This window comes from Gossypium raimondii, chromosome 5 (assembly GCF_025698545.1).
Source record: "Gossypium raimondii isolate GPD5lz chromosome 5, ASM2569854v1, whole genome shotgun sequence".
Lineage (NCBI taxonomy): Eukaryota > Viridiplantae > Streptophyta > Magnoliopsida > Malvales > Malvaceae > Gossypium > Gossypium raimondii.
In genome coordinates, this window is record NC_068569.1 from 1,639,156 (window position 1) to 1,666,575 (window position 27,420).

Here is a 27,420-nt window from a genome sequence, read left to right on the forward strand (position 1 = left end):
ATTAAGTTCGGTAAGATCAATGTTTAACCTATTGAACTTACTAAGCTTCATTAAGCTTACTCGTGTTGTTTAATGTTCTTGTAGATTAACATGTAGTCGAAAGATCAGATCAACACATCAAGTTACACTATCCAGTTTAATTTGGTAATTTTTGCAATGTAAATTTTGGTTTATATGGTATGTATAGGGTTGAATTGCCAATGATATAATTTGAAATGTGGTTGTGAATTATATATATTGTATGTATGTTTACGTAATTAGTAGTAGAATTTGATAAATCAATGAAATGAGTTAAATAGGTAGGTATAAGTAAATGAAATATTTGTGATGTTATGTCATGTTGAGAACATGTTTTAGTTTGTATTGATTGCTTGGTTAGGATATATTGGTGTATGTGAATGTTGAGTACAGGTTAACATCAAAATGGGTGAGAAAAGTAGCCTTAAAATGACCTATTTTCTTCCACACGGGCAGAGACACGGGTGTGTGTCTCAGCCATGTCTGACACACGGCCTGGTACATGGGCGTGTAGTCTGGTCGTGTGTCCCCAGCACATTGAATTTCAAAACAGAATACCCAGGTTTTTACACACGGCCTAGCACACAGGCGTGTGGCTTGGCCGTGTGACCCCTGCACCTTAATTTCATAAATTAGTTACCCACACGGCCTGGTACGCGGGCGTGTGACTTGGCCGTGTGACCCAAGTCAAATAGTTATACGGGTAAGGACATGAGCTAGGACACGACCGTGTGCCTTATATCAAATGCCCACACGGGCGTGTCTCCTACCCGTGTGAGTCACACAACCACATGGGCGTGTGTTCCCTACTTCTAAGAAAATTTTTGAGATTTTAGGAAAAATTCCCTGAGTACCCGGTTTAGTCCCGATTCACTTCTAAGATGAATATTGGACCTCGAGTGTAACACCCCTAAGCCTTATCTGTCACCGAAACAGGGTTACGGAGCATTACCGAACTTTACAAATTAAATACGGACATTTCCCAACCTTTGTTACACATACTAAGAATCAATCATATAACACTCATATTATCCCTTAGATAGACCCTCGAGGCCCAATATTCACCTTAGAAGTGAATCGGGATTAAACCGGGTACTCAAGGAATTTTTCCCAAAATCTCAAAAATTTTCTTAAAAGTAGGGGACACACGGCAAGACTACACGCCCATGTGCTAGGCCGTGTGTCACACATGGCTGAGACACACGCTCGTGTCCCTGCCTATGTGGACAAAAATAGGTCATTTTAAGGCCACTTTTCTCACCCATTTTGACATTACCTGCACTCAACATTCACATACACCAATATATCCCAACCAAACAATCAATACAAACTAAAACATGTTCTCAACATGACATAACAGCACAAATATTTCATTTACTTATACCTACCTATTTAACTCATTTCATTGATTTATCAAATTCTACTACTAATTACATAAACATACATAGAATATATATTATTTACAACCACATTTCAAATTATATCATTGCCAATTCAACCTTATACATGTCATATAAACCAAAATTTACATTGCAAAAATTACCAAATTAAACTGGATAGTGTAGCTTGATGTGTTGGTCCGATCTTCCGACTACATGTTAATCTATAAGAATATTAAACAACACGAGTAAGCTTAATGAAGCTTAGTAAGTTCAATAGGTTAAACATTGATCTTACCGAACTTAATATAATATAATAAATTAAATTGTAAATAAATCATACATTTTTCCCTGTCAAATACAATATAATCAATAAACACACTTCCTTCAGATCAATATCAATAATAATCTATAAATCTTTCAATTCAATCACATAAGTCTCTTACAATTTCTTACTAAATCAAAGAACGGCTTACGAATATGAGTGTATCGTTCTTTTTGTGCCATAGTCCAACTATGGTCTTACACATGCATTGCCATATCTCTGCCATGGTCTTACATTTGTAGTGTCATAACCTAGTTATGGTCTTATCATTAGAATGTCATAGCCCAGCTATAGTATTACACGTATCTATACTGCCATGATCCAACCATGGTCTTACATTCAAAGTGCCATAACCCAGTTATGGTCTTTTCATTAAAATGTTACAGCCCAGCTATGGTCTTATATTTAAACATTGTCATGGCCCAACTATGATCTTATCTGTCAATTCATTCTTTGCCACGGAACAATCGTACTCAATCCTGCATTCTACTCATTTTAAAAATTCAATTCAATTTTCATACTTTTACAATAATCTTAATTTTAACAACAAAATATGAATAAATGCATTATATCATTCCTAAATTAACAAAAAATCATGAAATTTTAACCATATGAACTTACCTGGGTTGGATTGTAAAATTGGTAATAGTTAAGAGACTACTCGATTAATTTCCCTTTTTTCGTTGATCTAAGAGATATTGATCTAGAATGTAAATTTTTCATTCATTAGCATATATTTCAATTTCAGTCCACTTCACAATTTATACCTCTCAAATTTTGAAATTACACAATTTTCCTAACTTTTACAATTTTGTAATTTAGTCCTCACCAATTAACTCATCAAATGAGATAATTTTTTAATTAACACTTTATCTAAATATTATAAGCTATTACACAGCCTTTGATAAATATAATTTAATACCAAACCCTAAGATTTAATCTTTTCACAATTTGGTCCTAAAATTAATTTCTATTGAAATTACTTGATAAGATCTTCATATAACAAAATTAAAACTTCAAATCCATGTTAGTTAATCACAAACATCCATTAATCATCAATGTTAACTTTCAAAATCACCCATAAAATCAAAAACTAATGCATTAGATAGTTGGACCTAATTGTAAAAGTCTTAAATACACAAAATTACAAAAAAGAGTAAGAATTGAACTCACATGATGCAAAAATATGAAAAACCAGCTTAGAGGACCTTTAATGGCATTTTTGGATTGAAAATTAGAAAAGAATAGCCTAGAAAAATTTAAAATTTAATTTATTTAAGTTAATTTCACAAAATTTACAATTTTACCCTTTAATCACATGATTTTTGTTTTCTTTTCTGCTTATGCCGCCTCATGCCTTTATGTTAGGCATAATTTCTACTTAATTCCTCTTTTGTTCATTAATTAAGCCATTTAATCACTATTTCTTTAATTAGCAAGTTTTTCATATTTTTCAATTTAGTCCTTTTAGTTAATTAACTATCGAAACGTTAAAATTTTCTAACGAAACTTTAAAACTACCTTAATGACACTCCGTAAATATTTATAAAAATATTTACAGCTCGATTTATAAAATCGAGGTCTCGATACCTTGTTTTCAAAACCAATTAATCTAACAAATATTTCTAAAGCATAATTCACTAATTTATAAGCCTCCCTAAATTCACAATCGACTCATAAACACTATATAATAAAATTTACGAACTCACTTGTCAAATTTAGTGGCCTCGAGCCACTGTTTCCGACACCACTGAAAATTGGGTTGTTACATCGAGGGTCCATCTAAAGAACAATACGAGTGTTATATGATTGATTCTTAGTATGTGTAACAAAGGTTGGGAAATGTCCGTATTTAATTCGTAAAGTTCGGTAATGCTCCGTAACCTTATTCCAATGACAGATAAGGGTTAGGGGTGTTACATGGAACATGCTGGACAACCCAGTTTTCCATTTTTCTCCATCTAATATAAACTAAACGAGAGGGAGAAAATTTGACAACTTCAAATTAAGAATACGGACACAATGTTATTGTCTCTACAGAGTGGAATTCTTTGCTTCAAATTTTACCAGCCGTTGAGGCATTCGTAGTCCCATCTCAACATTCCCATTGGTCCTGCAAGCACTAAGCAAGGAACCATGAAGGGGCACAATGGTTTCATTATCTATGCTTTGGCAAATCTTGTGCTTATGTATATTCTGAGTGGATACATTAATTTGACCTTCATCTGAAAACATTGAGAAAAATAGGCCACCACTGTTTGACTTTAGCTAGTTCCAAATCACATTTTAGAAGATAATGAGCCTCACTTTTCATATCCTGCGAAATCTGCCATATGATTTTTTCGGTTTGTATTGTCACTGTCTAGGCCACCACCATGTCCTAAAGGATCTTACACTTGGCCCTACGCATACACCCAAAGATGACTTTACTAAACATCAAAGGCCATTTATAAGATGCAGAGGACAATTTGCTGAGTTGCCAGATACTCAGCTTAGATGGCTGGACCACGTAGCGTCACCTGAGCTCGGAATTTGGTCTTGCACAAGGCAGCACGACCTTTGGTCTTTAGTCCACGCTCTTCGCGTGCTAGCCTTGAGGCATAAAGAGGTTATCCACCATCTCTACCAAGACCACCATCTATATAAGCACTTCTGGAATCCTTTCAAACCCAATACAAGTTACGGATTGAATAATTCAACACCAAACACAATCCACCATCAAACCAGCTGACCTTAGAAATAAACCAAAGTTCCATTTTTAAACCCCCTGCTCTCCCCATTCCTACTTCGTAGTTCGTAACGGAAGCAGTACAAAGAAAATGTCACCATTTTCCAAGGTTGTTGCTTCATCGTGCAAGAAGCATGTAGATGGAGATTATGATGACAATGATGGATTTGACTATGCTCCCATAGCATGCATGGAAGGAAATGGCGATGATGATGATGATGACAGCTATGATTATGATCCTGCTGCATAAGTAGATAAATAGTTCGTACTTACGCTATTTACTCTTAACAGCATCAAACCCTAATCACGGGGTTTCTAACCCAAAACTTTTTGCAGTTCTATTATGGAGTAAGGTCTATGAGTGGACCCCCATGTGCTGATTTAAAGCTCCTTATGATTGTGACATTTAACGATAACATGGGATGTATTTTATGTCAGCTATCGTTATTATTTTAGCAATCAGTGACAAATGTTAATCTCATGCATTTTATATGTTTACTGATAATGATAGATGGTCACCATCACTACATCATCAACTACTCAACTAGAGCTTTGTTGAGGTTGCAGTGGAAGAAATTAAATAATATTATTGCAGTTTTGTACTTAAGCATAATCCAATTTTTTAAAAGAATGTTTTCTTGTCTGTTGGTGTTATGGTAATATCAGTCCAGCAAGTCAATGTAGAGCTAATTAATTACTGGTTTTATGGGGCTCAAAAGGTACAATCCAACTTCTGTTTTTTTTAAAGTAATCGTGTCCGACACATATCCAAATATGAGTGCAAGGATTGAAAAAAAAAAAAAAAACTGAACAAATGCATGTCAGACAGAGGAGACTCACACCCGAGTCTGAATCAATTCGGTTGCAATGGTATAAAAAACCCAACGAGCAGGCACCTCAAATGGAGATTAAAAGTTTGACCTTACCAGGCAAGCCCTGTCTCTTAACACGTTATGTGCAAACTCAATCCTAGAAGACCATGTAGGCAAAAGTTGAACTACGTAGATGAATCCTTGTGCCACATAGCATTGTCAGTTTCTCCGTAATTAATTTAAAGGACTACGGCATAATATTACTAAACAGATCACAACTGGAATATGTAACTTCAAATACAAGTTAGCAGAAAGGAGAGAGATACCTGCTAGGAAAGGCCGGCAATTGCTTAGGAGATCCATGAATATTAGCAATTCAATGCAGACAAGTAAACAACAATGAAAAAGAAATCCACAACCAAACATTAATATATGGCATGAACTCTTAAGAAATTAGCCAAAGAAAAATCTTAACAAAAATCTGGTTTCAATATAGATTTCCCTGTTAATAAACAATAGTTCACAGATTTCAGTCAAAACTCATATTCCTATGAACATGATGTTAGTGTCTGCACTGAGTTGACAATTGTAAACTCATGCCTTTGTGTAATATTCAGATGATGATTTTAACATCTAAATCTGATACTAAATTTTAACAAGATACATGAAATGATTCTGTTGGATCAAACCTAATGGAGATGTTGAATGACGCATGTTCCACCACAGACTTGGAGCAAATTTAAGCGTGCCTGTTAAAAACTGTTATGAAAACCTGCTTGAACAAGAAACCCAACCAGTAGTCCAATTGCCTCTTCTTGAAAATTTTGATTCCCCAACTTGGATTTTTTTTAAGCGACTGCTTTATGATTGAGTTATTGCACCATTGACTTTAATTGAGCTACAGCCAGGCACCTTTTTGACTCCAAGATCTTTCATCTTTTCTCTAACCTTTTTTACATCTTCCCATCTATCAGCAGATGCATAGATATTGGACAGAAGTGTATGAACGCTTGAATCACTTGATTGAATTTCTACTAGCCGTTGAGCCATTCGTTCTCCCATCTCAACATTGCCATAGGTCCTGCAAGCACTAAGCAATGAACCATAAAGGGGCACAATGGTTTCATTATCTTTGCCTGGTATATCATCTATCAACTTCTCTACTTCAACTAACAGTCCAGCTCGACAAAGTAGGTCAATCAAACACGCATAGTGTTCCAACTTTGGCTCCATATGATACACTTTTGATATGGAATCAAAAACCTTACGACCTTCTTCAACCAATCCTCCATGACTACAAGCACTTAAAACACCTATAAAGGTGATATCATCAGGTTTTTCATTGGTTTGTTCCATTTCCGAGAATAACTCGAGTGCCTTGCTTGTTTCCCCGTTAACTGCCATCCCGCATATAATTGAAGTCCAAGAGGCAGTATCCCTTTTTCTCAACCCATAGAATATCTCCAGAGCTTCCTCAATGCAGCCACACTTTGCATACATTTCGATAAGAGCTGTACCAACAACAGTGTCAAGAACAATACTATTTTCATTAAGGTAACCATGAATCCATTTCCCTTGCTCAAGAGCTCCCAACTTAGCACAACCAGTTAGGAGAGAAACCAAAACAAATTTATCTGGTTTAACCCTTTGGGCCTGCATTTCTTGAAACAGTCCAACTGCCTCATCAAAACAGTTGAATTGCACATAACCATTAATCATGGCTGTCCAAAGAACTACATCCCTAACTGGACTTCTCTCAAATAACCGTCTAGCTTCAGCCAGCTGACCAACATTTACATAGCCAGAAACCATACTAGTCCAACAATTAACATTTTTACTCGGCATGTCATCAAAAAGTTTTCTGGCAATATCTAGACAACCACACTTGCAATACATGTCTAACAAAGCATTCCCCATTATAGTAGTCAATTCAAGTTCCTCCCTTGCATAATGGTCAATTTCCTTTCCAAGATCCAATCTTCCCAATGCCGTGCAAGCCGAAAGAGTACTAACAATTGTAGCCTCATTAGGCTTAACCAGACCCTCTTTTCTCATCAGCCCAAAAAGATTCACAGCATCTTCAAACTTCCCACACTTAACCAACCCAGAAATCAACACATTCCAGGCAACAACATCTCTTTGAGGCATTTCATCAAACAACTTCTTCGAACACCGAATCCGACCCACTTGAACATACATATCCATAAGTGAATTAACGACATAAGCATCAAATTCAAGCCCAGATTTTGCTACTAACCCATGAATCTTTTGACCTTCAAAAACAGCTCCCAAGCTTCCAATTGCCTTAAAAACGAAAGGATAGGTAAAACCATCGGGCCACAATCCTTGCTCTCTAAGCTTCCCAAAGACCAAGATTGCATTTTTATGACTACCCTTTTTCACAAACGTCTTGATCATCACATTGTAAATAAACAAAGATGGGTATTGAACGAGATTGAAGATCTTTTCAGCGTACCGAAAGGTTCCAAGAGTTGGGTCTGTACAAAAAGCTATGAGCTTGTTGAGAGTGTGGCTGTCTTGGTGCAGACCAAGTAGAAAGGTTTGGGCTTGGATTTGCTTAAGGTGGTTCATGGATTTGCAGCTTTTGAGAAGAGAGATGCATGATTGCTTGGTTAATGGAGAGTGAAACGAGAAAAGGCGTGGCTTTGATAAAATGTAATGGCGGGAAATGAAGTGAAATAACCGAAGCTGACTTTGAAGGAGCATCAGACTAGAGAGCTCAAGGATTTTATTATGTAACTGTTTATGAACTTGACTTGGGCTCTTAAAAAGGGATTTTTTTTTTTTTTTTTTTACGCCCGCCTCAATATATAATTTGATTTTGATGCTGAAAAAGATTAAAACTTTTCTTTGGAATTTGCTTGAAGTTTGAATTTTCAAAATCCTTTGAAATTTGTCAAATATACCAAAATTTTGCATTTAGTGTTTCAAAGTTTTATATAATAAGAATTAATATATTAATATTTTCAATAGTGAATATGCTTGAGAGATCTTTCTATTATAAGAATTTGATTAAATTAATCCTTCTACTATTAAATGGATCATGTTAGTTTTTTATTATTAAAAAATTAAATAATACTAAATTGGAATAAGAATTAATATTTACAGCTTAAAAATTATGATTTATTGTTTAATATAGTTAATATATTTAAATTTTTATGGTTCAATAAATAATTTTTTAATTTAAAATTCAACGAAGATATTTTTTATTTATTTAAATTTTATTAACCGTATAAAAACTAATTTAATTAAAATGCGAGAGAAACTCAAAGGCTTCTTGAAAAGCTCCAGTGTGAGCCATTCTAATTCCTATAGGCTCCACACTGCAAGCCCGTAAAAGGCAATCAGTAATGGGCTTTAAAATTACAAGTGCAATTATTGAATTACTTTTGACCCACTCTCCCTGTACAATATTTAATTCAAAGGAGGTGTAGAGTAGAAATTTGACTTTTAAATAGTTGTTTGAGTTTTAAAATATTTTTTAATTATATTTAAAGTGATTTTTTATCTTTATAATTAAGTTTTAAGTGTGATTTTTTTACAATTTTTAATTATATTAACGAGACATTTAAATATATTAATTTTAAGTTTTATTGATGATGTATTAACACATCAAATGATACATCAATCTATATCGTGTATATACATAATGTAAAAAGGTACAAGAGCATATATAAAAACTTTGAGTTTTTTTTAAGTTATATTTAAAGTGAGTCATGTCTTTATAAATAAGTTTTAAATATGGTTTTCTTTATCATTTTAATTAGAATTTATTTACAATTTTAATGATAGTGTATAATTACATTAATGAAGTATTTAAATATGTCAATTTTTTAGTGGATACATTGTCTAAAATGTCAATTTTAAACTCCTATTTCAAGACTCAAACTCGCCTAATTCATTTTTAAGTTTTACATGTTTTATATTATTTTATTTTTATATATTATGTAATTTATAATAATATATAATATAAACATTAAAAAATTAAGATAACTATATATTAAATTAATATAAAATTATTAAATATTAAAATAAATATATTTTAATAAATAAAAAAGAAATAAAATTCAAAAAAAAATTAAGCAAGTAAATATAAAATATGTTAATAGGTGGAAAATAAATTAATGGAACAATAACAATCAATAAATATCAGCATGTTAAAATTGTTTAGGCATTGTCATTGGTAGACGCTGTCGTATAGTCTGAAACCTGAAATCGTCCCTTCCTCTTCGATTTTTATTGAACCGTGGGAAAGTGGCTCCCTCTCTAAACCTCCCCTGTTCCTCTTGCGGAAATTAACCAATCAAAGCAAGCGGACTCTGCTTTCTAGTACGACGCTACGCCTCTACCCCCCACCACTCTGTTCTCTTTCACAACCATTCATTTTCGATCTCAAAAGGCTTTCTCCAAGATCTCCCACTTCCTTGTCGGTGACTTCTCTGTTTCAATTTCTTTTATTTTGCTTCTTTAATCTGTTTTTTTCCTTTTACTTTGATTTGTTTAGATCAAATCTTAAATACCCACATCCCCATTCCCTCTCATCAAGTCCTCTTCTAGTTCACATCCTGTTACAATTCCCACTAATTCTTTTTTCAGATCCATTGATTTCATCTTGTCGATATTTGTTGTGAAAAATGTCAGCTATTCGATTTGATTCCACTAAGCAATACTATGCTACAAGTAGTTTGGTTGCGGGTTATGCACTTTGTTCAAGTTTGCTTGCTGTTATTAACAAATTTGCAATCACCAAATTCAATTACCCAGGATTGTTAACTGCGTTACAGTACTTAACTTCTGCTTTAGGAGTCTGGGTTTTGGGAAAGTTTGGGTTTTTACATCATGATGCTTTCACATGGGATACTGCCAAGAAGTTTTTGCCTGCTGCCATTGTCTTTTACCTCGCGATCTTCACAAACACCAATCTTTTGCGTCATGCCAATGTTGATACTTTTATAGTGTTTAGATCCTTGACACCCCTTTTGGTTGCCTTAGCTGATACAACCTTTAGGAGACAACCGTGCCCTTCAAAGTTAACATTTATTTCCCTGTTGATCATTCTGGGTGGTGCTGTTGGGTATGTTGCCACTGATTCAGCATTTACCTTGACTGCATATTCATGGGCGTTCGCATATTTGGTGACAATTACTACTGAAATGGTGTATATTAAGCATATGGTGATGAATCTTGGGTTGAACACCTGGGGTTTTGTGTTGTACAACAACTTCTTGTCCTTGATGATGGCACCCATATTTTGGGTTTTGACTGGAGAATACAAAGAGGTTTTTGCTGCTTTGGGAGCCAATGGTGGGGATTGGTTTGAGCCTGTGGCATTTACCGCCGTATCTTTGTCGTGCTTGTTCGGTTTGCTCATTAGTTTCTTTGGATTTGCGGCTAGGAAGGCGATCTCCGCCACAGCATTTACCGTGACTGGTGTAGTGAATAAGTTTCTTACAGTTGTGATCAATGTGTTGATTTGGGATAAGCATGCTACTCCTTTCGGATTGGTTTGTCTCCTCTTCACTCTGGCAGGAGGGGTTCTTTATCAGCAGTCAGTTACTGGACCACCACGTGAGTCATCGGCATCTAAGCAGACCGGTGACGTAGACGAGAATGACGCTGATGAGAATCAAGATAAGAGTGTATCTGGTAAACATGCTTCTGTATGAGAAGTGTTATTTCTTAGTTTTCATGGTTTTAGCCTCTAAGAATACTTTTCGAATGTATGAATCTTTAGTACCCCTATTTTTGAAAGTACCTTTGCTGTGTTAGATCTCACAATCCCATGTCTAGAATTTAAACACGGTTAGCGCTTTACGTTTTAGCAATTTGGTGATTTACGAGTCATTATGCTTCATATTCATAATTGACAATATTGTCGCATTCTTTGTTGCTTAATGTACTAGTGGCTGGCTGGTTACAGTTTTCCATATATAGTCTTTGGCTCATTGATGGTTTTGAATATGTATTTTGTTGTGTCTTTTTTACTTTTTCATTGTTGCCTTGGTTTAGATATTGATGTTGCTATCAGTTATAGGGTCCCGGATTAGTTTCAAGGACCTCTCTGAGTAAATCAACTTTTGGTACTTAAATCTTAATACCAACCAACATCGTATCTCTTTGATGAAAAAGAGGAAACAGAAGTAGACTAGAAAACCTTATGTCATAGCTTGATTTTTGGACAGATCTTGTGTCTAATATGACTTGAATCGAGGGGTAAGCTTGATTGGCGTTGCGAAAGTGAAGAAGGCACCGACTCACTATGAAATTAACTGATGTTCTGATATTTTGCATAAATGCCAATGGTTTATCTCTGAGATCAATTACTGCTGAACCATTTTGTTAATTTTATTGTTTGGTATGCATTCTGCCATTTAACCTCTGGTCTTAGGAACTTGCTACTAGTTCATTTAGTAATGCATGATCGAGTCGGCTGCTATCGAGAACAGGACGCCCAAATTAGTCAAGTTATTGCTTGTTTCAGCAACGTTGTTGTCCTAACCAATCCATTTCCACAGCTCTTCTTCTTTTGATTTATGTAAAGAACATGGTCTAGTTAGTACTGACGTCAGGGAAGCAATGTCCTTGGTCCTACACTCTAATACCCTAAGCTCTTATACCAAGTTATAATCAATTTGCAAGGTATTGTCTGTCTTGATTATTTTTCTATGACGATTTTATCTATAAAGATATGAACACTCGAAGGCCAAATTACTGTGCTAAAAAAGTCCGATGAATCTCAATTGAGGCCTTCTTCCTTGGTTCCTGGAGCTCTTACAAAACATCCTCTTACCCATTTTCTTTGCCTGAAATTAGACAGGTTTCTTGCTTTTGTTACAGCCAATCAAATTCTATCTGGGAGTGCATTTTATCATAAACAACAGCTTCAAACATTACAAATCAACAGCTTCAATCCGCAGCCTTGTTTGCTTATCCGAGGCTGCACCCTATGATCAAAAGTCATGGTTTCCCACCAATCAAGCCAGCCACTGATTCACAATTTCCTTAAAAATTTGATCAAACAAGTATTTTTGGCTGAAGATTTTTATTTTTATTTATCATTTATGTCCATTTTATTGTAGGTTAGAACTTGTGTTTTCTTTTATAAATGAAAAATACATTTATCATTACATCCTATACTTATCAGTGCTGAAGATATTTATTTATCGATCAGCGAGTTTGTTTTTTTCTCTCTTCGAATGGTAGTGGCTTTTAAAAAGGATCCGTTGCTCCACGTTACCTTTGTTGTTGTAGAAGATCCGAGGTGAGGTTAGTAGCGGAATCATTGGTTTCGGATCTGGACCAACACACATAAAACACACACAAATACATATAATGTCTCCGTAATGGGCCTAAAGCTCAACGGTTGGGGGCCTATTTGTAAAAGGGGGATAAATGGGATAATAATAAATGATTAAAAAATGTTTCAAATTATATGAAGAACGTACTTATCCAAATATATATATATATACATGATTTAAAACTGTAAGAATATTTTGTTGTTGATATTTGAGATTAGTTGGCTGACTCGAGCTTTATGAGACGTAATTTGAAGCATATATGTGTCCGGTAACTAAAATAGGATGTGTTGTATTTATATATAAACTTTGTGCTTTTTAAAATCAACATTTACGGGCAAATTACCATTAAAAGCCCTTTTTTTAAAATAATTATCGAAATAGGCCCGGTAAATAATTATTTACCGGAATGGGCCATTGCCGTAAAAACGCGTCCTCAAGGGCGTGCTTTGTCCACGTGGACAGAAAGCGCGCTTATGTGGACGCGTTTTCCTGCCACGTCAGCACGTCCCTGGGGACGCGTTTTCCCCGCGCGTGATCACTACCAACGGTCATTTTTTTGACCATTGGCCCCCCCAACAGTAAAAAAAAAACTATAAATACCCCCACCCCTTCCTTTTTTTTCACAAATTAATCATTTCTAAATTATTCTCTCAATTTCCTCTCATTTTGCTCTCAATTTCCTTCCAAATTTCTCTCAAATCCATATTTAATCTCAATTTGCTCTCAATTTCCTCTCAAATTTCTCTTAAATCCCTATTTTTAATTTTTTTAATTTTAATTTTTTTAATTTTTTTTAAATCGTAAAAATTTGTACGAATTTAGCAATGACCGGAGAATTGATTCGTCTTGATAACAAGCACATATCCGTCGAACAAATGACCAGAGAATTTATTTTTTAAATATTTTTTAATATTTTTTATTTATGCAATTTTAAATAATTATTAATTTATTATTTGTTATAAAAGTCTGTAGATCGGATATTGGAATGTTATATCCGTAATATGCATGGTCCTCCATCATCGTTGGTAGAGAATTACCTGCGGGAAGCAGGTTTTTGGCACGTGGAGACAGTAGGCCGGGGATGCAAGTTGGATCCGAAACTATTGATTGAGAAGTGGAGACCCGAGACGCACACATTCTATCTTTCATGTGGAGAGTGCACTATCACTTTGGAAGATGTCAATCTACAATTGAGATTGCCGGTGGACGGGTACCCAGGCACTGGGTCTGTTCAATCAGGTAATTGGGGAGCGGTGTGTTACGGGCTTTTGAGTGCTATTCCGAAGAAAATTAACAGAGGTCGGATCGAGATGAGCTGGTTACGAGACACATTCCCAGATCCGGATGATGATTCAACCGAAGTAGAAAGAATTTGATATGCTCGGGCATACATTCTTCAGATAATTGGAGGTTATCTGATGCCGGACTTCTCACAGAACCTTGTACATCTAAGATGGCTGCTGAAACTCGTTGATTTTAGAGCAGCTGGTGAATTGAGTTGGGGGTCTGCCGTGTTGGCAACATTATATCGGCAGATGTGCAGGGCGACGCGACCGACTAAAGCGAAAATTGGAGGTTGTCTGTCACTACTACAGTCATGGGCACAGTTTCGCTTTCCATTTTTACATCCTCACTCATAACGAGGTAAATTTTATATTAGATTTTACAATTATTACGTAGATTTTTAAAAATAATAGTATGCTAAAAATTTATTTAATTAGGTGGAACCATCCGACAAGTTATGCTCGATTACCTACCTTTCTTGAAGATATACGACTTCTATTAGACCAACAGTTTGAAGCACAAGTAAGCATTAAATAAAATTGATATTTCCATCATGAGCTAGTCGATTGGTATTTAGTATTTAGTATTTAGTATTATATATATAACTAATATTTCCATCATGTTCATATAGTTTCAATGGACACCATACGAGGATCCGACAATTCGGGCAGTAATTCCGAATGAGTACTTTCAAAATCCAAACACTTGGCAAGTGAAAGTCGCGTTGATCAACTATGCGATCGTGGAGATGCGCCAATCAGACAGAGTGTTACGGCAATTTGGATGTAGACAACTGATTCCCGTGGCACCTGAAGTGTTTGATGATCACCACAAAATCGACCTACCGCAATTGCATACGGATTGGCTGAGATTTTGGTCGTACTGCATCCAAATGTGGGAAGATCGGTATGATTATATACCTACTCGAGAACCGATCATCGTTCCGGAGTTAGCGTGCGTGCCGGAATACATGCCATGGTTTAGGATCCATGGTAAGCCGTATTTACTGTCGGCAGAGGAGAGGCAGCGGCAATTACATGTCCAAAGGGAACGACGTAGGCCTTTAAATCCAAGACGAAGAGAAGACGACGCAGGCCCATTACGAGGCCCAGATAATCACCCGGCCCATCATCAGCGGCCATTCAATCGCCAGGCCCAACGAGAGCACCGACACAGTCACCTGACCCAGCAGTTCAACCGATGATACCCCCGACACAGCCTTTTCAAATGATGCCAAGTGCGTATCCTAGCCCTTTTATGTATCCTAACCCTTATATGTTTCCTTTTCCGAGTCCTATGGCAGGTTGGAGTCAATGGCCCGGTTCATCTCCATTTTTCGTTACACCGAGTGGACCGCCGATGTATATGGCAGCATCGCATGAGGGATCGCAAGAGGGGCCGTCGGAGAGCTCTACTTTTTACCAATCCCCATCACCATATGGGTTTCAAACAGCTTCGCCGTTGGTGATGCAAACACCTCCATAGTCACTATTCTATCAAGGTGGCTCATCGTCCCAACACCAATAACCAGATACCATACTAGAGGAACCAAAATCCCCGCCGGATCAACCATAACCCCCGCTGGAAGCTGGACAAAGGAGGAATCCAGCGCGTAACCGTCGACGGCCGCCATGTGGCACTGAATCCGGTGGCCACAGAGATTGAGAAGCTATTTTAATATATTTGTACAAACATTTTGAATATTTTGATATTATTTGATGTAATAAAATAGAAATTATTCTATATTATTTCATGTACTAAAATAGAAATTTACTTTTACACTTTTAATATAATAGATGTAAATTGTACGTATAACTCAATATACAGTGCTCCACTAGCGAGATGAGTCTGCACCATTGCCTCCAAGCTACGAGCACCTCTTATGTCGAATGAGTCATATGTCACTGGATCAACAGAAGAACAAAATCGATACGTAATAGATAGAACTTTCAATTGCGTCGTTCCGAATATTTTACGCCTAATTCTTTTACGAAGTTCTGTCAAATCTATGTTCTAGTTAAAAACCAGTCGCACTGTATTCTCTGATAAAAAACAATATCGTTCTCGGTGTGGCAAACCTCACCATCATAGTAAATAATAGCACTAATACGTTCACTCATCTTCAGTTTCTATCCTTTTTAGCCTCTCTAATTTTTTTTTTTTGCTTTAACTTATTCAATCTGAGGGAAAATTTTTGCCTTATTTATAGTCAATCGGTAAACTCAATTGATGGACCAATTAGATAATTTAATTGATAAGAAAAGAACAAAATTTACTTTGAAAGCAAAGAATTATTCTTGTAGAAATGCTTTACTTTGTTCAGAATTTTTTTATGACATATAAACTTTACTTTTAATTTAATTTGCCTTTTCTTTTTTTTAAAAATAATGTTTTCGGTGGATGGTTCTTTGAGTATAACATATGCATAAGTTAAAGCATCCTGCTTTACTTTGTTCAGAAATGCTTTACTTTTTTCAGTACTTCTGTTAATAAAGCATCCTGCTTAAAAACACCAAAACCCTAATTTAATTGATCTTTTCTTAAAAAATAATAAACACGAAAACTAATCCAATTTTGAAAAATTTAAAAATAATTTAATTGACAAACCCTAAACTAAAGGTGCTCATGGGCCGGGCAAAAAATATGAGAGAGTTCGGGTAAAAATATAGGCCCGAATTATGGGTTTGAGCAAAAAAGCGAGGCCCGTTTAGAAAACGGGCCGGGCCTCGGGCACCACTTTTTTGGCTCAGCCCGGCATGGCCCGACCCGAATATATAATAAATAAATATTTTTTATTCTTTAATTTTAAAATATTTTTAAAATACTTTTTTATTCTTTTTATTTTTAAAATAATTTTTTCGATGTTTATTAAAAAATGGGTCCGACCGGGCTGGGCTCGGGCTTATAAATTTTTTTCCCCGCCTAGCCTGGACAAAATTTCAGTCCCATATTTCACGTCGGGCCGGCCCCGGGCCTAGTAAGCGAGCCAAAATTTTTTTGGGCCCTACCCGGCCCATGAACACCTCTACCCTAAACTCTAATCCATTATTTATTTAATTTTTAACCTTAAATCCTAAACCTTAAAACCCTAAACCTTAAACCTTAAAAGTAGTGAATCGGGCAAAACGCTCCCTCAGGGACGCGTTTTCCTGTCACGTACCTTGACATCGCGCTGACGTTGACGCACTTTCTGGGAAATGGGCCCATTCTGATAAATAATTATTTGCTGGGCCCATTTAGATAATTATTTAAAAAAAAAGAGAGCTTTTAATAGTAATTTGTCCAATATTTTACAGCAGATCATGCGTAATATTACTTACAAAATCTCTTTTCTTTTTTTATTTTATTTCAGATTTCAATTGGATCCTATTCTCCTCATTCTTTATATGTTATTATTTTGGATAACCAAAAAATATATAATCTAAGAAATTTAAATTGTTTGGTATTACTATGAACAATTTTGATAATTTTAAATTTTTAACATTTTATTCAAAATATGACCTTTCAGGTTATAAAAACTTTATTTATTTTTATTTAGACTACCATGATTTTATTCATAAATATTATTTATTTTATTTTTCTTAATTGAAGTTTTGGATGGGTTATTTTATTTTTCATGAATCATGTGGCAATAAAACGAGAGGTGCAATAATAACGTGACGGTGTCAGCTAAAAGAACGGGAATGGGACACACAACTTAGGTGTCTGAACCAAACACAACATGTTCTCTGCACGAAAATGCTATTCAGCTATTGCTATTTGCTGGTCCCAATCCCCCTTTCTCTTTTTTAAGCTCTAAACTATCATTCTTTTTCATTAATGTTTCAAGATATATATATTTATTTATTTAAATATTAAAAAACCTACATAAATAATATAAGAAATCCATTTTATTATTTTGTTGTTGTGTTAATTAAATTCGAGGTTTTGGGGGTTTGCAAACTGGTCCCAAATTCCATGTTCTGTACTGGACCACATAACAGCTTTGCCCCTTTTTCTTTAATGGGCGGATCCACTCAATCCTTTTTTTTTTTTTTTTTAACCCCTTTCGATATCTTGTGTTTTCCTATACCTTTTTACTTTTCTACTATTCTGGCTTTAAATTATTTTCTCCTATTTAAGGCTTTTAGCCTTTTTCTAATTAATGGTCCATTGTATTTTAACCTTGATTTTGTTTTTGATATATATATTTTAACAATTTTACTATAAGTTGTAATTATTGTTGTTCTTTTTAGTAAAATACTTAAAACTATCAATAGTCTCTCCCAACTCATAAATAAGAGAAAAATGTGCTTCAGCATATTCAAACTCACATCCTCCTACATTGACAATAATATTTATGTAAATCGAACTAATTAGTAGACTTTTAAAAAAAAAATATTATGTAAGGTTAAAACTGTCATTTCTCTTTCTTTTTTTTTAACATGTCTTTAAAACTTGTGATAAGATTTTTAAATTTACTTTTAACGCTATAAATTTACAAATTGTGTACTTGAATTAGTTCCGGCATACGTTTCCTTACAAGTTGTGTACTTTGGGGATGATTTGTAAAATGTATAAAGTGATTTGAATTTAAAATATATATGGTTTTTAAATGCAACAATGTCCAATTTAGCTGAATTTTTTTAATAAATGTTTTCCTATTACCTATATTCCTCCCACTCTAAGTCTTTTCTTCATCTCTTAATAATTGCAGTATTATTATACCTCTCCTTTTTACTTCCTAAGACGTAGGATGAGAGAGAATCTGGTAATCCTTTTTATTGCCTTCACATTCCCCATTTCCTTTAAAACATCTTTAATTATCTTAATGCATATTATGATGTTGTTGTATAATACTAAAATTCCATTCATTATTATTATTTATTAATTATGTTGACTGGGCTTGAGAATTGATATTGTTACCCGTACACAAAGATACGAGTTTGAGTGTGCAAGTGTATTGATCCTCCTATTTAAGAGCTGCAATAAATTATGGATAATTTTCAAAAAATTGATTAATTATTAAAGTAATCAATAACTTTACAGTGATTTATTTGATGAGACAAATCTTAAAATTATGCATGAACTTTGATTTAATGTGTCTTTTGATATGTGAATTTTAATTTGGTGTAGTTATATACACAAAATTTTGATCGTGGTTCAAATGTATAAATAAAATATTAATTTTGATTCAATTATAAATATATCTATTTATTCTACATTGGATAAGTATAATTATTTGTACATGCAATGTATAAAAGTAAAATGATAATGTGTTAAAAGCCAGTGATAATTGGATCAAATTAATTTTTCATATATAAAATTGCACTAACTCAAAATTTATGAATAAAATTGTAGATTAGATCAAAATTCATGTTTAATTTTAAAATTTATTCCTTTATTTCATACATAAATAGTAAAAAAATTAATTCTACAAAACAAGATTAACGTATCGTTATGTATCTCAATTATACATTTTTTTATTTTTCAAACATTAATTAACAACACTTGTGAATTCATTAATCCCGTTTATATAGTTGAAAAACTTTATGATATCTATTATTATTATCATTCATTTATAGGCCACGGTAGGAGGGAGGGAACGTATTTAGTCAACGAAAGTTCACATTTGTTCATAAATTAATTAATAGGGTTGGTCGGGCACAGTGCTAGTATAATAATAAGACGGGAATTAATATTAGGTGGATCCGATTGCAGTCCATTTCGAGAAAGGGGTTAGAAATGTCTAAGCACTAAATTTCACTCAATTGGGACTATATAGTAAATAGGATGTCTTCCTTCATGGCTTTAAGTTTTTGTGCTTGCGGATATGAGATCCCCTCCCCCCTATTATTTTAATCAAGCAACTTGTACATATGAAATCTCAATAAAATATCAGTTTATTGTTTAATTTATGCAATTGAAAATACCCGAAACTATACTAATTTAATCCTTTGCTACTTCAATAGATTGAGACCTTGTTAATCTTTTATTAATTATTAGGGTAAATTGTACTTAAAATCATTAAATTATTACTAAATTTATGTTTTGGTTAATTAATTTTAAAGAAGTTATAAAATGATAATTAGACTATTCAGAATTTTTATTTAAATCATTAGGGTATTAAGTTTTTTTTTTTTTAAGTTCAACTAACAAGCTTTAATCGATGATTCAACAATCGATTTAGTGGATCAATGCCTATCAACGATTAGAAGAATATGCATTGGATCCAAGTTGATTTGGCAGTCATTGTTGAAGAATTTGTAATGTTTAAATCTATTTCATGAAAAAAAAAGTTGAACTATAGAAGAAAAGATGAGAGAAAGCTTTCGATTAGTGCAGACAGTGAAAATAAAAAATGCCATACAACAACGAAAATAACTCAATAACTTTCAAATAATTTAATAACTATTCTATAATTTTTTAAAATTGATGATTAAAACATAAATTTATTAAGATTTTAATAACTAGCTTACCGAATAAAAAGTATAGTCTAATGAATATTTTTACATTATTTTTGTATTGATTATAATTATTAACTATATGGCGAATAAAACAAAGCTGATTGGATCTTAACTGTTTACACAATTATAGATAACCAAAAGATTATAATTAATATAATAATTTATTAACAAAACAGGTGTTAATGTTTTGTTCTGACACATGGATCATGTTCGAATATTCCCTTTGCTCTGTGCAATAATTTTATTTTAATTCCGATGGTAAAATTAATAATGAGAGATTTGTAGGTGGAATCAATGACTTGATGAGAGGAGTGGCATATAATTCTACAGGAAAGACAAAAGTAGCTCTCACCTAATTGATTAATAATATGTGATCTTAATAATCTTGAAAATATTGATTAATATGTCTTTTCTTTTAATTACTATTTTTCTTAATCAATCTTTCAATACGGTACAAAGGTTATAAAATTTGTAAGATTATTTAATCATCATGATTGACGCTATCATTACACATTGTATCCTTCATTTCTTTTAAATAATTTCCTTCTTCATTACATTGTATATCGCTTTCAATTCTCCTTCTCATTTTTTTTAATTATAGTTCATCAATTGTTTAATTTTTTAATAATTTTAGATTAGGTTTATTTTTATACAACGTCCAAAAGTCGAGATAATTCTTCCCAATTTTAAATAAAAATAATACATTTTAATACACTTAAATTTTTATTTTTTATAGTAATAACAATACATATACTAATCAAATTAAAATTTAAAATATAAATAAAATATGAAATTAAAATGCAAGAAAAAAAAAGTGACAGCATAAATCGTTGTCTTAAAAGATAGATACACCTCATCCTCTTTAAGAACACGTCACTCACTGTAACCTCTCACTTTCTCTATTTCATTTCAAATTAAAAGCTCATCTCTTTATTTATGATTATTTTTCATATTTTCACCTCACTTTTCCAGCCATTTCTCTGCCTACACTCGTCGCTCACTCGCTCGCTCTCTTTCTCGCCAAAATCTGGGCGTTTTAGAGATCTCTCTCTATTTGATTATTTCCCAACTTCAATTTCTTTTTAAGGGAAACGAAGAAAAGGGATTTGAATCATGGTGCTGTACGACTCCGCCACGCTAGGGGGGAGTTGCAGCGGCAGCTCATCCTCCTCTTCCTCCTCCAAGCCGCCGCCCTTGCAGCAGCGGCAGCAGACGCAGCAAGATATTGATGGTCTTCTCGCCGGAGCTGGATACAGAGTTAGGTCATCGGAGCTGCGAAAAGTAGCTCAGCGTCTTGAACGACTTGAAACCGCCATGGTTAATTCTCCCGCAGATTTGTCTCAACTTGCTTCCGATACCATCCACTATAACCCTTCCGATTTGATGAGACAAATCTTAAAATTATGCATGAACTTTGATTTAATGTGTCTTTTGATATGTGAATTTTAATTTGGTGTAGTTATATACACAAAATTTTGATCGTGGTTCAAATGTATAAATAAAATATTAATTTTGATTCAATTATAAATATATCTATTTATTCTACATTGGATAAGTATAATTATTTGTACATGCAATGTATAAAAGTAAAATGATAATGTGTTAAAAGCCAGTGATAATTGGATCAAATTAATTTTTCATATATAAAATTGCACTAACTCAAAATTTATGAATAAAATTGTAGATTAGATCAAAATTCATGTTTAATTTTAAAATTTATTCCTTTATTTCATACATAAATAGTAAAAAAATTAATTCTACAAAACAAGATTAACGTATCGTTATGTATCTCAATTATACATTTTTATTTTTCAAACATTAATTAACAACACTTGTGAATTCATTAATCCCGTTTATATAGTTGAAAAACTTTATGATATCTATTATTATTATCATTCATTTATAGGCCACGGTAGGAGGGAGGAACGTATTTAGTCAACGAAAGTTCACATTTGTTCATAAATTAATTAATAGGGTTGGTCGGGCACAGTGCTAGTATAATAATAAGACGGGAATTAATATTAGGTGGATCCGATTGCAGTCCATTTCGAGAAAGGGGTTAGAAATGTCTAAGCACTAAATTTCACTCAATTGGGACTATATAGTAAATAGGATGTCTTCCTTCATGGCTTTAAGTTTTTGTGCTTGCGGATATGAGATCCCTTCCCCCCTATTATTTTAATCAAGCAACTTGTACATATGAAATCTCAATAAAATATCAGTTTATTGTTTAATTTATGCAATTGAAAATACCCGAAACTATACTAATTTAATCCTTTGCTACTTCAATAGATTGAGACCTTGTTAATCTTTTATTAATTATTAGGGTAAATTGTACTTAAAATCATTAAATTATTACTAAATTTATGTTTTGGTTAATTAATTTTAAAGAAGTTATAAAATGATAATTAGACTATTCAATTTTATTTAAATCATTAGGGTATTAAGTTTTTTTTTTAAGTTCAACTAACAAGCTTTAATCGATGATTCAACAATCGATTTAGTGGATCAATGCCTATCAACGATTAGAAGAATATGCATTGGATCCAAGTTGATTTGGCAGTCATTGTTGAAGAATTTGTAATGTTTAAATCTATTTCATGAAAAAAAGTTGAACTATAGAAGAAAAGATGAGAAAGCTTTCGATTAGTGCAGACAAATGAAAATAAAAATGCCATACAACAACGAAAATAACTCAATAACTTTCAAATAATTTAATAACTATTCTATAATTTTTAAAATTGATGATTAAAACATAAATTTATTAAGATTTTAATAACTAGCTTACCGAATAAAAAGTATAGTCTAATGAATATTTTTACATTATTTTTGTATTGATTATAATTATTAACTATATGGCGAATAAAACAAAGCTGATTGGATCTTAACTGTTTACACAATTATAGATAACCAAAAGATTATAATTAATATAATAATTTATTAACAAAAACAGGTGTTAATGTTTTGTTCTGACACATGGATCATGTTCGAATATTCCCCTTTTGCTCTGTGCAATAATTTTTATTTTAATTCCGATGGTAAAATTAATAATGAGAGATTTGTAGGTGGAATCAATGACTTGATGAGAGGAGTGGCATATAATTCTACAGGAAAGACAAAAGTAGCTCTCACCTAATTGATTAATAATATGTGATCTTAATAATCTTGAAAATATTGATTAATATGTCTTTTTCTTTTAATTACTATTTTTCTTAATCAATCTTTCAATACGGTACAAAGGTTATAAAATTTGTAAGATTATTTAATCATCATGATTGACGCTATCATTACACATTGTATCCTTCATTTCTTTTAAATAATTTCCTTCTTCATTACATTGTATATCGCTTTCAATTCTCCTTCTCATTTTTTTTAATTATAGTTCATCAATTGTTTAATTTTTTAATAATTTTAGATTAGGTTTATTTTTATACAACGTCCAAAAGTCGAGATAATTCTTCCCAATTTTTAAATAAAATAATACATTTTAATACACTTAAATTTTTATTTTTTTATAGTAATAACAATACATATACTAATCAAATTAAAATTTAAAATATAAATAAAAATATGAAATTAAAATGCAAGAAAAAAAAAAGTGACAGCATAAATCGTTGTCTTAAAAGATAGATACACCTCATCCTCTTTAAGAACACGTCACTCACTGTAACCTCTCACTTTCTCTATTTCATTTCAAATTAAAAGCTCATCTCTTTATTTATGATTATTTTTTCATATTTTCACCTCACTTTTCCAGCCATTTCTCTGCCTACACTCGCTCGCTCACTCGCTCGCTCTCTTTCTCGCCAAAATCTGGGCGTTTTAGAGATCTCTCTCTTATTTGATTATTTCCCAACTTCAATTTCTTTTTAAGGGAAACGAAGAAAAGGGATTTGAATCATGGTGCTGTACGACTCCGCCACGCTAGGGGGGAGTTGCAGCGGCAGCTCATCCTCCTCTTCCTCCTCCAAGCCGCCGCCCTTGCAGCAGCGGCAGCAGACGCAGCAAGATATTGATGGTCTTCTCGCCGGAGCTGGATACAGAGTTAGGTCATCGGAGCTGCGAAAAGTAGCTCAGCGTCTTGAACGACTTGAAACCGCCATGGTTAATTCTCCCGCAGATTTGTCTCAACTTGCTTCCGATACCATCCACTATAACCCTTCCGATCTAGCCTCCTGGGTTGACTCGCTGCTGTCCGAGTTTACTCAGCCTCCTACTTGTCCCTCCGAGTTCATCATGGATCCTGAAACCAATCAGACGGTGGTAAGCGACGCATGGACCACTGCCGAACCTCATATGCCGCAGGTGCACCAGAATATTTCTTACGAGCAACAAAGTTTGAATAATCAGTTAACGGTTGTAACAGCAATGGAGGAAGATTCCGGTATACGGCTGGTTCATATGTTGATGACGTGTGCGGAGTGCGTTCAACGTGGAGACTTCTCATTGGCTACTTCATGTCTCGAAGACATGCAAGGGTTACTGACACGTGTTAACACCGTCTGCGGTATCGGTAAAGTTGCTGGACATTTTATAGATGCTTTGAGCCGTCGTATTTTCCAAGGAATTGGGGGCGGTACTATCAACGGTGGTTCTGCTTATGAGAATGAGATTTTGTATCATCATTTTTACGAAGCGTGTCCGTACTTGAAATTCGCACACTTCACTGCTAATCAGGCGATTCTCGAAGCTTTCGACGGTCACGATTGCGTCCACGTGGTGGATTTCAATTTGATGCACGGCTTACAATGGCCAGCTTTGATACAAGCCCTTGCCTTACGTCCCGGTGGACCCCCTTTACTTCGGCTCACCGGCATTGGACCACCATCACCAGATGGCCGTGACTCGCTTCGCGAAATCGGGTTGCGACTCGCCGAGTTGGCTCGTTCCGTCAACGTTCGTTTCGCCTTCCGTGGAGTCGCGGCTTCCAGGCTTGAAGACGTTAAGCCGTGGATGCTTCAAGTGAATCCAAAAGAATCGGTGGCAGTTAACTCAATCATGCAGCTTCACCGCTTACTCGGGTCTGATCTAAATCGGAATTCCCCTATCGAAACGGTTTTAAGTTGGATCCGGAGCTTAAACCCGAAAATCATGACAGTCGTTGAACAAGAAGCAAACCACAACCAACCCGGTTTTCTAGACCGATTTACCGAAGCTCTTCATTATTATTCAACCATGTTCGATTCTTTAGAGGCTTGTACCGTTCAGCCACACAAGGCTTTAGCCGAGATATACATCCAGAGAGAAATCGCTAACGTGGTGAGCTGTGAAGGGTCGGCTCGAGTTGAAAGACACGAACCGTTATCTAAGTGGAGGACACGGCTTAGTGGAGCCGGATTTAGGCCATTGCATTTGGGGTCCAACGCGTATAAGCAAGCTAGCATGTTGTTGACGTTGTTCTCGGCGGAAGGGTATTCAGTGGAAGAAAATGATGGGTGTTTGACTCTAGGTTGGCATAGTCGTCCCCTCATTGCTGCTTCGGCTTGGCAAGCCGTATCTGATGGGACGGCTGATTTCCCAGCATAGGATACTCTCCATCAGCCATCCTAATGGAAGGGCAGGCTAATAGTAGGTAAAATAGTTACAACTAAGACCTCGCTGTAAATTTGGGGTAATTTGGTTATTTTTGGGAAGATTTTTCCTTTTTTTCCAGCATTAATCCATGTTATTTTCAATGAGATTTTACTTCAGGAGAAATCTGTTCCTAGGATTTTCCAATTTCTTTTACCCATTTTCTTTTTTATCCTCCTTAAATCAGGCAAATTGGCCGTTACGAAGAAGATATTGTGGTTAGGCTTAGGCTTAGCATTAGCCATTAGGCTTAAAAAAGGTGAAATTATGAGAGGTCTTAAATTCCATATTCCATAACAGTGGTAGAGGTGCCTCATACTTTCCAAACTGGGGAATTTCTTCAGATACCCTTTCAGGTTGCTGGTGCTGCTTGTGACCAAACACATCACCTAAAATTTCTCATCCACCCCCCACCCCCCTTTCTTATTTTTCGATCAAAGAAATAATGATGAATGTTGCTAGCATTTGTGGCACTATATGGATGGATGATTCTTATGGGGTATCTAAACAAATCCCATTGAAAAAAAAACCATGAAAAGAGATTGTTTTATTTTTCATTCAAAAAAAAAAAAAAACTTCCATCACGTTAGAGTTCTGAAGCTTTTGCTAATGGTTGATGCAAGTTCTCCCACACGTGAAACCTAATTAAGCACTGGTTTATGTTTCTTGGCAGTAACAAGTGAAGAGCCAAATTAAGCAAAGGTATCTATGTAATGTAATTGTAATAGTAGCATGTGAAGGAGCTGCCATTGACGCATGTGGGTTTTCTGAAACCAATCGAAAGAATTTTTTTCTTCAAAACAAAAAGCTATGAATTAATCAAAATAATGAGTGAGAAGAGACCCAGAGATGCCAACGGGAGGAAGACCTACATGTGTTTCTCCTGCAAACCGTAATGTCCTATTGCCCTCACAGTCACACATCACCCACTTACTTGAATAACATTAATAATGCTAATGTTTGCTTTAGTACAATCACTCTTACAAAATAATATTTGACATATCTAAATTGGAATCCCATTTTTTATAACTCTATCATAAAATAGAAACAAAGACAGGGACAGTTAGGTCTTTGAGTTCTGTAGTTGCAAGATGCTTTTAAGACTACAATAACATTAATCAAAGTAATGTCCTAATTGTGTTGGAAACTTTGGAGCTCAAAAAAGGGTGTTTGGTTTTAGTATCCATCGTTAAGATTCATCTTGGATTTTTAATTTAGAAAGGTAGATTATAATTAAAGTCATAAAATTATTAGTAAGTTTATGTTTTGTTATTCAACTTTAAAAAATCATAAAATATTATTGACTTTAAATGTCACGAATTTTTTAAACAAAATCTAAACAACTTTTTTCTCCGATCTTCAATATTGATCATCAAATTGACTTGGATTAAATGTATATTTTTTTACTTGTTGATAAATACTAATTCATCATATCAATCATCGAATCGTCACTTGAAACTCATTAACCAAATTTTAAAAAGCTAACAGTTCAATAATTTAAATAAAGCTTTTTAATTTATAACTTTTAAAGTTAAAAT

At 34.1% G+C, this 27,420-nt stretch overlaps 4 protein-coding genes across 4 annotated transcripts; 3 read left to right on the forward strand and 1 right to left on the reverse strand.

The window, feature by feature from the left end:
- Window positions 1–5,732: 5,732 nt before the first annotated feature.
- LOC105771077 (pentatricopeptide repeat-containing protein At1g31430) lies at window positions 5,733–8,033 on the reverse strand. The gene has a single exon (XM_012592481.2). It carries the CDS (start codon window positions 7,987–7,989, stop codon window positions 6,124–6,126), a length of 1,866 nt encoding a protein of 621 aa, XP_012447935.1. The 5' UTR covers window positions 7,990–8,033; the 3' UTR covers window positions 5,733–6,123.
- A 1,426-nt stretch (window positions 8,034–9,459) lies between these two features.
- LOC105769845 (GDP-fucose transporter 1) lies at window positions 9,460–11,212 on the forward strand. Its single transcript, XM_012590761.2, has one exon. It carries the CDS (start codon window positions 9,918–9,920, stop codon window positions 10,947–10,949), a length of 1,032 nt encoding a protein of 343 aa, XP_012446215.1. The 5' UTR covers window positions 9,460–9,917; the 3' UTR covers window positions 10,950–11,212.
- Window positions 11,213–21,349: 10,137 nt separating this feature from the next.
- Window positions 21,350–22,246, forward strand: LOC128041328 (DELLA protein SLR1-like). The gene is made up of 2 exons (XM_052631362.1): window positions 21,350–21,716; window positions 22,218–22,246. Exons 1-2 carry the CDS (start codon window positions 21,425–21,427, stop codon window positions 22,244–22,246), a joined length of 321 nt encoding a protein of 106 aa, XP_052487322.1. The 5' UTR covers window positions 21,350–21,424.
- A 1,759-nt stretch (window positions 22,247–24,005) lies between these two features.
- Window positions 24,006–26,008, forward strand: LOC105769063 (protein SLENDER RICE1-LIKE 1). Its single transcript, XM_012589454.2, has one exon. The coding sequence runs from the start codon at window positions 24,212–24,214 to the stop codon at window positions 25,835–25,837; it is 1,626 nt and encodes a 541-aa protein (XP_012444908.1). The 5' UTR covers window positions 24,006–24,211; the 3' UTR covers window positions 25,838–26,008.
- The last annotated feature ends 1,412 nt before the right edge of the window (window positions 26,009–27,420 follow it).

Coding starts and splice junctions, on each gene's coding strand:
- LOC105771077 (XM_012592481.2), bottom strand. CDS start 7,989: ATGCTCCTTCAAAGTCAGCTTCGGTTATTTCACTTCATTTCCCGCCAT.
- LOC105769845 (XM_012590761.2), top strand. CDS start 9,918: ATGTCAGCTATTCGATTTGATTCCACTAAGCAATACTATGCTACAAGT.
- LOC128041328 (XM_052631362.1), top strand. CDS start 21,425: ATGGTGCTGTACGACTCCGCCACGCTAGGGGGGAGTTGCAGCGGCAGC. Junction 21,717..22,217: donor GAGACAAATCTTAAAATTAT/GCATGAACTTTG, acceptor ATTCATTTATAG/GCCACGGTAGGAGGGAGGAA.
- LOC105769063 (XM_012589454.2), top strand. CDS start 24,212: ATGGTGCTGTACGACTCCGCCACGCTAGGGGGGAGTTGCAGCGGCAGC.